Here is a 12,500-nt window from a genome sequence, read left to right on the forward strand (position 1 = left end):
TGCCGACGCATTGGTGTCATGTTGTATACAATGTTTCAGTTAAAAGTACACCATCAGAGGACTTCCATTTGCCACATTCCCAGTTCCTGTTGGTCTTTGAGGAATTTTTAATCTTTCTCTCTCTCTCTCTCTCTCTCTCTCTCTCTCTCTCTCTCTCTCTCTCTCTCTCTCTCTCTCTCTCTCTCTCTCTCTCTCTCTCTCTCTCTCTCTCTCTCTCTCTCTCTCTCTCTCTCTCTCTCTCCCTTCAGCACTTTCATTTTACCTTTCTCCCAGTGACCTTTCTCCCATGTATTTTACTTCCTCAACCTCACCTACTCTCCCACAGCAACCCACCTCACACACACACACACACACACACACACACACACACACACACACACACGGTGGATGCTCATGGTGGAGTGCTAAATATTTCAGTGCGGTGCGGGAGGCGAGTCAGGCGGCGTCTTGTGCGGTGAATACCTGAAGGGCGCCATCACTTATGAAGGGCGTGGAACAGCGGGTCTACGGCGCGCTGGGGGAGGCTGGGCGGTCATGGGGAAGCTGGGGAAGCCTGGGGGAAGGCTGGGGGCTGATGGGGTGACAGGAAGTGGGGCCAGGAAGATGTTTAGGGGTTGATAGGAAGGTGTTAGGACTGAGGAAAGGTTCTGAAGGGAGTGTTTAGTGATTGTGTATGGGGAGGAATACTGTATGACTAGTAGTAAGGATCTGGAAGTATCTGGAAGGTTCTCGAAGGCTAGGAGAGAGTGGGGGTAGGGACTCTGGAGGGTGGTGAGGGCAAGGAGAAGCTGAGGAAGGTTGTGGAGGGTGTGTTCGGGGTTTAAATATGGGAGAGGGTCTGGAAGTAGCTGGAAGTGTTTTTAAGGCTAGGAGAGAGTGAGGAGGAACACTGGGAGGTGATGAAGGCAGGAACAAGCTGACTGATGGTTGGAAAGGGTGCTTGTATGCTAAATAATGCGTGCAGGTTGAGGGAAGGGACCTGAAGGGTGCTTGCTCTCTATGGAAACTGGAGTCTGGAAAAGGGAACTGGAAGGCTAAGATTATTTACTGAAGTGTGTGTGTGTGTGTGTGTGTGTGACATTTACAGATTAATATTTTTATTTGGTATGATTTTCATATTTGTTTTTCCTTGTAGCCCTGGTAGGTTTTTCTGCTGGAGCTCTTCTCTCAGGTTTCGATGGTCGGTTATGCTTGTGAAGGCTCAGGTAGTTGGCCGCCGCTCGTGGTCGCGCAGGGAGAATTGTAGAGTGACGCTTTTGCTACATACCAGGAGACTCGGATTCCGTTCCTGATGATCTGAATAGTTTTGCCTTTGCTACAGCACTGCCTTAGCGAGTTCTTGACCTTTTTAATTCTTCGTCCACAGTTTATGTCAGCTATGAGTATTTGTCATTAAAGTAAAAAAGAAAATATGATGAGGCTGGAAGAATATACTAACATGCTGTACAGGAGATTCTTAATGATGTAATAGGAAAGCGTAGGACTGCCTTTACTAAGGGGCTAAGTACAAGCTAAGATGATAAATATAAGTAGCAGGCTCTGTATAAAACATTCTTACCTGTATCCACCGTATTCATTATTCATAAATCCATGTAAGGCTTGGCTAAGAATGCATGGGAACTTGGTAGTGTGGTGTGATGAGGGAAGCTGCATGGGAGGCTAAAGGGAAGGGAGTGGAAGCGGTTGAGAAGTGTGTGTGTGTGTGTGTGTGTGTGAAATGTAAAGCGTCTGATGTTGAAATGTAATGGGAGAATGATAGATTGGTTTATAGATAGATAGATAAATAGACATAATTGGTAGATAGATAGATAGATAGATGGAGAGATAGATATATAGATTAGTTGAATGTCGCTGCAACAAACCATAGGATCATATGAGTATGACATCAGATAGAAGGTATGCTTTGATATAATGTGTGTGGCGGGGAGGGAGGGAGGGAGGGTGGGTGCAGGTAGCTAGGTTATATTTTTCCGGTTGAAATGTTTCTGGTCACGGCACGTTTCCAGTATTCCAGCGCCAGCATGAGATTGAGGAACACGTGTATTCATAATCCCGCTCAACTTCTCTCGTCAGAATTTTGAAAAACGTTTTATTTCTGTTTGGCCCGAGTGCGCTATTTCTACTGTACAAATAAAAAAAAAAGAAAGAAAAAGAAAAGACTGATAAATAAATGAATAAATAAATAAAAATATGTATAAAAGAATGACTAAAAAAAAACAACATTTTCACCGTGATATTTCCATTTTACAGAAAGATAGACAAATAAATAAATAAATAAGTAAATAAATGAATAAATACACAAAGTAACAGAAAAACATAACCTTTCAGCACTCAAACCCGTAATTACATCGACAGGAAAAATAAAAAATAAAAAAAGATAAAACGGAAAAGAAACGTAAAAATAATCGAAAAAAGACAGGAAGAAATGTTAAAAAAAATATCAATAGAGGATTTATTTCACCAGTTGCTTAAGTTCTTTTTCTTCAGTGAGTGAGTTTAACAGTTATTTATTCGTTGTTCAGTGTTCTCAGGATTAAAAAAAATACTGGCTAAAAACTGAAGTGTATTGTATAGATAAATGTCTGTATAACTTTATTAATTCAGTATTCGCTAGTGTGATATTTTGTGTTAATTAAAAGGATGGTTTCTAAAATGTCACGATGAAGAAAAAAAAAAAATGGATTCAAGAGATAAGGTTTCTCTCTCTCTCTCTCTCTCTCTCTCTCTCTCTCTCTCTCTCTCTCTCTCTCTCTCTCTGACATTTGGCAACCTCTCCCCTCAGTTTGACTCTTTTGGTTACCAGAGTTACAATGATTGTCAGCTTGTGTCTCTTAGTCTTCCCCGCCGCTCGTTTTTTTCTTCCCTAGAGTTGCAAAAAAGAGTGAAAAAGCAGAGAGAGAGAGAGAGAGAGAGAGAGAGAGAGAGAGAGAGAGAGAGAGAGAGAGAGAGAGAGAGAGAGAGAGAGAAAGGGGAATAAAAGTGGGAATGAACCGGGAAGAAATCGCTGAAGAAGAATGAATGAAGTTAGGAAAAAGGAATTAAAAAGGGAGGGATAAAAAGAAACGGGAAGAAATCAGTGAAGGATTGAATGACGAAAAAAAAAAAGATGAAATAATAAAAGAAATACATAAACGGAAAAGAAACAGAAAAGAAACAGAAGAGGATTAGAAATAAGTGAGAAAAGAATGTAAAGATTTGAATTTGAAACAGATGAAAGAGAGAAGAGAAAAGCAGACAAGAATTAAACCCGAGAAAAAACGTTTAACGGAAAAAAAAATAAAATAAAAAGACGAAAGAGAAATAAAGTTAAAAGAACAAATCTACAAACAAAAGTGAATTATGAAATATGAAAAGGGCGGAAATAGGAATAAGAATGGGAATTAGTAGAATATGAAATAAAAATAAAATAGAAGATAAAAAATATAAAAAGAAATGGAAATAAAGAAATAGCAAAATATGAACAAAAATAGGGAATAGTAAGAAAGGAATAGTAAATGAAAAAAAATAGGAGGTAGGAATAAAAATAGCAAATAAGGATAAAAACAATTAGAGAAAAAAAAGAAAAAAAAACCCAGCAAATAGAAAATAAGGAAATGAATGAAACACACAGATCGTAGACATATTATTCATTCTTGCATAATATTAGCTTAGAATGTAGCAGGTATGTACAAGCGCTATTTATATATATAAAAATACACACAATATACACTGGCATTTGATTATCCGAAAGAGAATGACGCTCCTTGCCCTCCCCTCCCCCTAGATCCTTCAGGAGGCAAGCGAGAAATCAGGGAGAGGAGGGGTTGGAACGTCGACAAAAAAAAAAAAAAACGAAATAAAGAAAAAAACAAACAAAAAAAAATATATATATAAACAAAAGTAGCAAAAAGTGATAAGGCGTGTGCTGTACATTTTCTTTTTTGTTTATATTTATTATTAATTATTTTTATTATTACTATCGTTATTATTATTTATTATTTATTCCGTTTTTTGTTTCAAGGTACAAAAAATGGTCAAAGAAAATGTACTACGTTACGCCCCGTTTTCTTAGAGCACAGACAGTTTTATTTATTTATTTTTTAATAATTTTCTTTTAGTACACTTCCTAGCGAGTAACTCATCATTTATTATTATTATTATTATTATTATTATTATAATTATTATTATTATTACCATTATCATTATTATAAATTAAGTGATCACTGGTATGGCGTATTTCATTTTTATTATTTTCATAACTTACCTTAGAGGGAGAGAAAATAAAAAAAATAAGAAAACGAGAGAGATGAAACATGGACCACTGGGTACGTTCGGTCTGAGGAGGAGGAGGAGGAGGAGGAGGAGGAGGAGGAGGAGGAAGAAGACAAGACATTATTTTCCTTGTCTAGTGGAGGGAAGTGAACGTAAATATAATGGCGTAGTGACGTGGCTGTCCATTCAGTCTGACCACGGGAGGCAAGGTGGAAAGATGAGGTTTTGCAGTTTTTAAGAAAGGCCGTTTTTCTTTTAGTTTCGTATGTGTATGTATGTATGTTGGGATAGACCGAAGCGACGTATGTATGTGTGTATGTAAATTACTTATGGTGGAACAGACTCAAGTGGGGTATATGTATGTAGTGTGTACTTATGATGGGACAGACTTACGTGATCTCTTTGTATGTATGTGTGTGTGTGTGTGTGTGTTTATGAATGGTGGAATAAGCTAAGTGATGTAATTTTGACGAATGTGTTTATGATGTATAGATTGAAATGGTGACTTTAATGGTGCAATGTACGTTTATATGTATGCGTGACTTAACAGGCCTTATGATCACCAAGGAAAGCTAGAAAATATATTAAAAGATTTTAACCACTAAAATTTGAGGAAAAAAAAACCGAGAAATCTTAATACACAAATACAGTATCTATGAATTTGTGATGAGATACACTTTATAATCAGAAAGGACAGACGAAAAATGTATTAAAACACTAAAGACATTGAAGAAGAGGAAGAAGAAGAAGAAGAAAAGGAATTCACAAAAGTGTAATTCCCCGAGTCTGTATTTTTTTCATCAAAGGAAGTAGAAATAAGAAAGGGAACTTCGGCTCTAAAAATCAGACTTGAATTTTATCGACGAAATAAATTTAGAAATTGCAATAAAATTCGGGGAAAACTTTATTAAAACTTGAAGTCCTTTGTGCCATTATTTCCGACCAGAGAGGGAAGGGTGAAAGAACGCCAGGGAGGAGAGGAGGGCAGAGAGAGGAAGAAAGAGGAAGGAGGGGACAGAAAGAGTTGAAATGAGTCAAGTGGAGGAGGTGGGAGAAGGGAGTATAGGAAAGGGAAGGAGGAAGAGAAGGCATGGAAGGACGAGGTGGAGGTGGAAAAAGAGGAGTGGTGGAGAACTGAAGGGATGGAAGAGTTGAAATGAATCAAGTGGAGGTGAGAGAGGGGAGTGGAGGAAAGGGGAGGAGGAAGAGGAGGAGTGAGAGGACGTGGTGGAGTGGAGGAAAACTGAAAGGATGGAAGATAGTGAGGATTTCTTGTGGAGGAAAGGAGGAGGGAGGGAGGTGGAGTGTGCATGTGGAGGAAGACTTATAGGATACAAGGATAAATGAAAGGGAGAGAAAGAGTGAAGGAGATAATGAAGTGAAGAAGGTAAGAGTGAAGAATTTGGAATAACGAAAACGGTAAACATGAAGAGAAGGAGGAGGTGGAGGAGGAAGAGGAAAGATGCATTAGAGATAAAACGAAGAAGGGGTAGAGAAGGAATAAAGGGGGTATTGATAACAGTGGGGAGGAGTGAGGGAAGATTACTGATAAAGAGAAAGAATAGGTGGGGGGAAGATGAGTTGGTGAGAGTGGAGGTGAGGGGTGGAGTGTTGGGAGATGTCACGGTGGTGTAGGAGACGTGGAATGGCATTAATTATCCACCAGTGACCTTACCACATAGCCGTGAAAGATTGAGAGAGAGAGAGAGAGAGAGAGAGAGAGAGAGAGAGAGAGAGAGAGAGAGAGAGAGAGAGAGAGAGAGAGAGAGAGAGAGAGACGTGCAAGGGGGACTAATGAATAAGAACCACGGATTTGAACTTGAAAAGGAAAGAAAAAGTAAGTTATTGAAAGAGCATACAAATCACATTCGCCTTCCCGGAATCCAAACCACACACACAAAAAGAGAGAAATCGGAATTAAAAGAAATAAAGAAAAGAAATATATACTTAGAGAGAAAGGAGATACCAAGAAATGTAACAAAAGAAGAATAAGTTGAACAAAACGAACTAGTACCGGTGGTGGTGGTGGTGATGGTGGTGGTGATGGTGGTAGTAGTAGTAGTAGTAGTAGTAGTAGTAGTAGGAGGAGGAGGAGGAGGATTTTCAGAATTTTTGTTACCTCTCTTTTGGGACTGGCATCTTGAGAAAGGGTTTATTGTTTATTTATTGGCGTTTTTGGGTTTGCCTTTAGCCAGAACCGTTTTTACATACATAGTAGTAGTAGTAGTAGTAGTAGTAGTAGTAGTAGTAGTAGTAGAACAAGAACATGAAGAATAAAGAACTATCGGATAAATGAACCAGCCACGTCACATTGTCAAAAAATACGAGTCATAAGAACAAGAATAACAAACAATAAATAAATAAAAATAAAAAAAACACCAAAAATAAATACACAAGAGCAAAGAGAAATATTGAGTCGACAGCGCGTTTCGAACTGAGTCACGAAGCTTCACCGTGAACGAACCAGCCTTTTGAACCTTTCTTCGGGACGCCAAGGCTGGATGGCAGAAAAGAAGGTCCGGAGGGAGTCACTCAACCCTCTTCTGGTGCACATACACACACACGTACACGCACACGCACATACGCACACGAACACACCGTAGCACGTGGTTTCATTTCTCATATCAACGTAATTATTCATTTTTTTTATTATTTTTTTATTATTTTTTTGTTTTTTTGTTTTTGGAGTGCACATGAGTTTCTTCCTCTCGGGACTGTTGGTTTCTTGTCAAGCACATAGACGGTTTCGGTGAGCACCTGTGTTACCTCTGAAGGACGCGTGGATCATCAAGTGTTTGGGGCGAGAACTCTGTATCAGTGTCATTTTGTATTTTTCTTCTTTTTTTTTTCATCTTTTCTTTTCGTTGTCTTTTTTTTCAATTCTTTCATCTTTTTCTCTGTTCTCTTCTGATGTTTTTTTTTTTTTTCAAGTCGTTGCACTGTGATGTATTTTCTTCCGTCTTCTTTTTCGTTTTCTTTTATTGTTTTTAGTTCATTTTTCTCTTGTTTTTTTTTCTTTTTGTAGTTTCACCTTTTTCTAAGACTTGTTGAAGTTGGAAACTAATTATCACTTCGTATTTTCTTTACTTTTCTGTGTTAGTCTTTTGTATGTAATTATTTTTCTCTAGCTCATATTTTTTCTCAAGATGTATTTTGTCCAATTGTTTTCCCGATGTTCACTTGTCTATATTTGTTTCCTGCATTTTTCTCATTTCTTTTTTTTTCATTTTTTTCCGCAAGTGTTTGATTTTTATTTTGTTATTTTGTCTGTTTTATTTTATGCATTTCGTTCTCTTGTTTGATTCACTACTGCCTCTCAAATATCCTTTCCACATATAACTTTACTATTTTCTGCCTCACAGTTGCTATTATATTCACTAATTCTGTTCTTTCTAACCTTTCACGTCACTGTACATTTTTTTTCATACATTTCTACTTATTCCAATCTTGGTTATAAGTGTGTTCAATCTCTCCTCCTGTATACTTTTTTCAATTTTCTTAATGGAATTTCGCCCACAGAACACTGACGTGAATAAGAGACAGGAGATAAAAAACGCTAAAAAAAGACACTACTACCACAGAGAACACTTTCCTTCGCTCGTGAGAGAGAGAAAGAAAGAAAATAAATAGAAGTTCACATTTTTCGTTTTCTGTCACTCTTTTCACCACAATCCTTCTCGTCTGCGCTTCTGTCCGCCTTGCCTTTATTGATTCCGCCTCTGTATTATGAATTACCGCAGAAAGCAGTAATGTGTTCGTGATGGGATGAGTGTGAGAGTGTGTGTGTGTGTGTGTGTGTGTGTGTGTGTGTGTGTGTGTGTGTGTGTGTGTGTGTGTGTGTGATGCGATTACTCTCCGCTACGTGTCGTGATGAGTGTGATGTGATGAGTCTGATCCGCGTGAAGGCAGTCTTGTCATCCCCTCACCCCCTTAACGTTCTCCCGAGACGCTCACCACACGCTATTTATCACCACTTGACTTGTGATTCTACACTCGTCCCCCACAACACCAATAGGCACCAGACAGCAACGAACTCGTCCCTCAAATAGTAGAGTCGGCCCGCAGCGTCCCCCCTCCCGCCGCCCACTGGAATGCGCTAGTCTTAGAAAATCACAGATATTTGATTAAGTACAGCGGGGGAGGGGGCGACGGGCCCTCGTGACTACTGGAAGGAATAGATTAGCGTTGTGACGAGTTTCTGTCTGTCTTTACAATAACAACGAACCCCAAAAATACACACACAATAACTGTCTATTAATCGTCGTACACCTACTCTTTGGCTAGGAACTAGGCATGTAAGATAACAGCGGTGAAAGTCTTTTCTTATAAGTCTTTACACAAGGCCTCAGACGGGTGCGGCGCGGGATGAGCCAGGGCGCGGCTGCCTCAGCACATGGACGTGGGTTCCCCGTTAATGGTACACATGACATTGTCCAGTTTGTGGGCGAGGTGGAGCGTCCGGCAGTTGGGGTCCATCTCGAGGGTCTCCATGATGTGGCTGTAGTAGCGCGTGATGTACGTGTGGAACAGCTCCTGCACCGCTGGCTTGGAGTCCAGCTCAGACAGGTGCGTCAGGCTCAGATGGTGCAGGTAGGCAGCCATGTCCTGGTCCGTGACTGGAGGCAGTGTCCTCACGCCCTGGTAGAAGGCCCGCACGGACGCCTTGTACTGCGTAATGTCCTTGGCGAAGAGCAGCTTGTTGGAGGGTGAGTCCTTACCTAGGCGGTGCTCGGTGGTGGAGCACGCGTCCATGAACGTCTGGGCGATGACGGACAGGCAGGAGTCCACCGTGGGACTTTTGTGGACGTCGAGGATGAAGTCAGGGTTCTTGATGAAGTTGACCCAGAAGCGCAGTGGCAGACTGTTGGACTTCCAGGCGAGCACCACCTCGGGGTCTGTGAGTCCGTGGCGCCGCGAGGACTCGTCGAACAGATCAAAGAGCCACTTGACGGCCGGTGGCAGCGACTCGTTGGCGTTGAGGATCGTCTTGAAGAAATCGTCAACAAACTTCTGGACGGTGCCTTTGGTGGAGAGCAGGCGGGTGAGGAAGATCTCAGGGATGGCCTTGTGCGTCCTCTCGCCGCCTCTGTTGGGGGAGTCGTGGTCCACGGGCTTCACCAGATGGTACACGTTGGCGTCAGACGACCCGCACTCCACGTCCCCGCCACCGCAGTGACTCACGGGGCTGCCCGACCCACTCACGCCGAAGGTGGAGCCTGAGGGAGAGGGGGAGGGAGGTGTTAGTGTTTTTGCGGTACTGTGAAGCAAAGGGACACACACACACACACACACACACACACACACACACACACACACACACACACACACACACACACTGGCACACATCACACGTCCACACACCACACACACAGACACACACACGAACACTTACATGTGGCACACTTTGACGTCCCGGTGCCGCAGTTTGCGTTGTTGAGGTGGGCGTGGGGGCGGTGCACGAGGGCCATAAGCGCCGAGTCCCGCACGCCGTAGTGGGCTAGCGTATTGAGGCGCCGCCACCCGCCTGAGTCGCTCTTGGTGGTCATGTCCTCGTCGGCGAGAACTAGGTGACCGTTGCGACCGTGACGCCACTCTAGGGGAAGAGAGGAGGGGGTTAGGCGACGGGAAGGAGTGTTAGGTGATGGAAGTAATGGTAGGCAGATAGACGGGGAAGGGGTAGACCGGTGGACTGAAAGAATGACGTGAAATACGATTGTAGACAGGAAGACAATGCAGTGAGTGAGGTATGACTGGACAGATAGACATGAAGGTAGGTTAGGTAGCGCTCGTAGACAGACAGACAGGAAGGAGTTAGATATGACAAGACAGATACACAGGAAGGAGTAAGTTAGGCAGTACCCGCAGACAAGAAGGGATAACGAATAAGCTGATACTACATTTCCAACGTAAATGTGAAGCAAGTGGAATTGTCTCGTGATTGGCAGGTAGAGACACAGGTAAGCCAGGTAATGTACAGGCATTTAGGGAAAACATGATTACTGATTGACTGATAGACACACAACCGGATAATTTTGACACGAAAATAGGTTGCTAATCACGCACAGATGGGCAGGTGGGCTTAACTGGCAATGCTGCGTGAGCCAGTAATGAGGGACAGGCAGACCGGTGCATGGAGGCAGGGCATGGTGGACTGGCACGCGAGGATAGTAAGAGAGAATAGTATTAGTATGGAGCATGAGGAGGGAGCATTAGTAGTTACGCAATGTGGAGACTGAGGTTGTGGTATAATGATGTTAGTTTTTACCACACAGACAATTTTGGACATAGAGAAGACAAATTAGTACGTAATGTTTATGTAGACAAAGTGCTCGCGTTATTGTGGTCTCTGGTAAAAAACAACAGCGTGAAGAGTAACACACGTGGTTTAGGTGAGAAGGGTATTTAGTGATGTATACGATAGATTGATAAAATTATACATAAAATAGCGATAGGAAGAAATCAGTCCCCAAATAGAGAGCTAGATGACTGGAATAGACTCAGTAGTCAGGTTGTTAGTGCTGCGTTGAAGGGGAGCTGTAATGATTAGATGATTTTATGTGGATATAAAAGGTACGTTTTATAAAGGGATTAACACGTGTAGGCCTACTGGTTTCTTGCACCTTCCCTTATTTTCTTTGTTTCTATATTTTGCTTCAGATGATTGAGTTGTGATATCAAGGAAGAAATAACAGTGTCGGTTGTCCATAAGGCAGAATACCTATTGGGTTACGTAACGAGACAAGTGAAAAAAAAAAAGTGACGGAGTTAGACAGTTGGTTAGAAAATTAATGTGATACGGGAGGAGGAACAACCTGATTACCAATGGACAGACGGACACGCGGTTGTAATTCAGTTTGTGTACGACATAAGTGGAGTGTGTACGTACGTAGGAGCGCTGCGGTTGGGTTATGTAATATGGATACGGAACAGAAGGGGAGGGGAAAATTATAAATGCATGGAACACGAGCTGACACGTTGACAGGCTGACAATTGTGACTCATGTTCTGGTGTGCGGGAGAGTTTGATCCCGTGACTCGAGTGAACAGTGAATGACAGAGTGATGGTGGAGGAGCAGGAAGGAGTTACTGTTTCATTGAAGGTTATGAGATAGATTTGCACCTGGTGGACACATATTAGGGAGGGAAATGGACAGGTGAGCAGGTAAATAGGTGGAGATGATTTAGTATTGACAGTGTGAGTACTGATGGGGAGAAAAGTTTGAGGAAAGGTTACGTGTGTGTGTGTGTGTGTGTGTGTGTGTGTGTGTGTGTGTGTGTGTGTATGAAACAAACGATGCAAGAACTGTAGTTAGGCCTCGTTTTCTCGTTAACTCACACACACACACACACACACACACACACACACACACACGTAGCCTACCCGCCTCTCCGCCTCCCTGCTGTTAAAATATGACTAGGAGAGACCGTCAAGAATTACCTGGCGGGCGGCTGACAGGTGGCCAACTAATTAATGAGTCCCAGGTGGGCCGTGGACTCACCTGTCTCGCTAAATGTCTTGCTTACGCGCCGCCGTCGCTCCACTCGCCGACGAATTACAACCCTGACAATTTCCACTCTTACTCCCGCAGTTAATTGGTGTTTCCTGACGGTATCTTTTGTTATTAGTCTAATTAATTGGGGTACCTTGATGGTTCCTCCTGTTGTTACAGTAATTAATGGGTATATCTTGTGCGTTTCTTCTCCTGATGTTATTTTTCAGTGTTATTATTTTTAATGGGCGTTTTATTTTTCTATTTTTATTCTTATCATTGTTCCTGCTAATAGATATTCTCGTACTGTAATTAATGGATATTTCTTGGGTATTTCTTTCCTTAGTGTTGTTATTTTGGTGTTATTATTCTTAGTGAGTGTTTTTAATGTGTGTGTTGGTAAAGTAGAAAAAAAAGATGAATAAATGAAAGTGTCTTATGCACAACATTTTTCTTTTTTTTTTACTTTGAATGAAATATATAATAGATTACAGTAAATGTCTAACGCACGACTAAATAAGGATGACCTGTTAAACAAATAATAATAACAATAATAATAATAATAATAATAATAATAATAATAATAAAATGTGCCTTACGTACGTACATACATTTTTTGACTATGAATAATCTGTTAGGTGAATAATTTTAAAACTGCAGGTGCTTATGTTCATTAGCATATGCAAATCACCAGAGACTACTGATTGCGTCACTTTGAAATTTTGTTTTAACTCTTAGCTACAGCGACGCGGGAATAAAT

At 41.4% G+C, this 12,500-nt stretch overlaps 1 protein-coding gene and 1 long non-coding RNA gene across 2 annotated transcripts in view; one reads left to right on the forward strand and one right to left on the reverse strand.

Annotated features, from left to right (window-relative positions):
- Window positions 1-12,500, forward strand: part of LOC135112729 (uncharacterized) — a 161,506-nt gene that overhangs the window by 3,475 nt on the left and 145,531 nt on the right. The gene's annotated exons all lie outside the window — the stretch shown is intronic.
- The window catches only part of LOC135112728 (plexin-B-like), a 112,386-nt gene continuing 103,497 nt past the window's right edge, over window positions 3,612-12,500 (reverse strand). Inside the window, 2 exon segments of the mRNA XM_064027485.1 lie at window positions 3,612-9,467; window positions 9,644-9,844. Coding sequence (XP_063883555.1) covers window positions 8,638-9,467; window positions 9,644-9,844 — 1,031 coding nt within the window. The 3' untranslated portion in view covers window positions 3,612-8,637.

This window comes from Scylla paramamosain, chromosome 24 (genome assembly GCF_035594125.1).
Source record: "Scylla paramamosain isolate STU-SP2022 chromosome 24, ASM3559412v1, whole genome shotgun sequence".
Taxonomy (NCBI): Eukaryota; Metazoa; Arthropoda; class Malacostraca; order Decapoda; family Portunidae; genus Scylla; species Scylla paramamosain.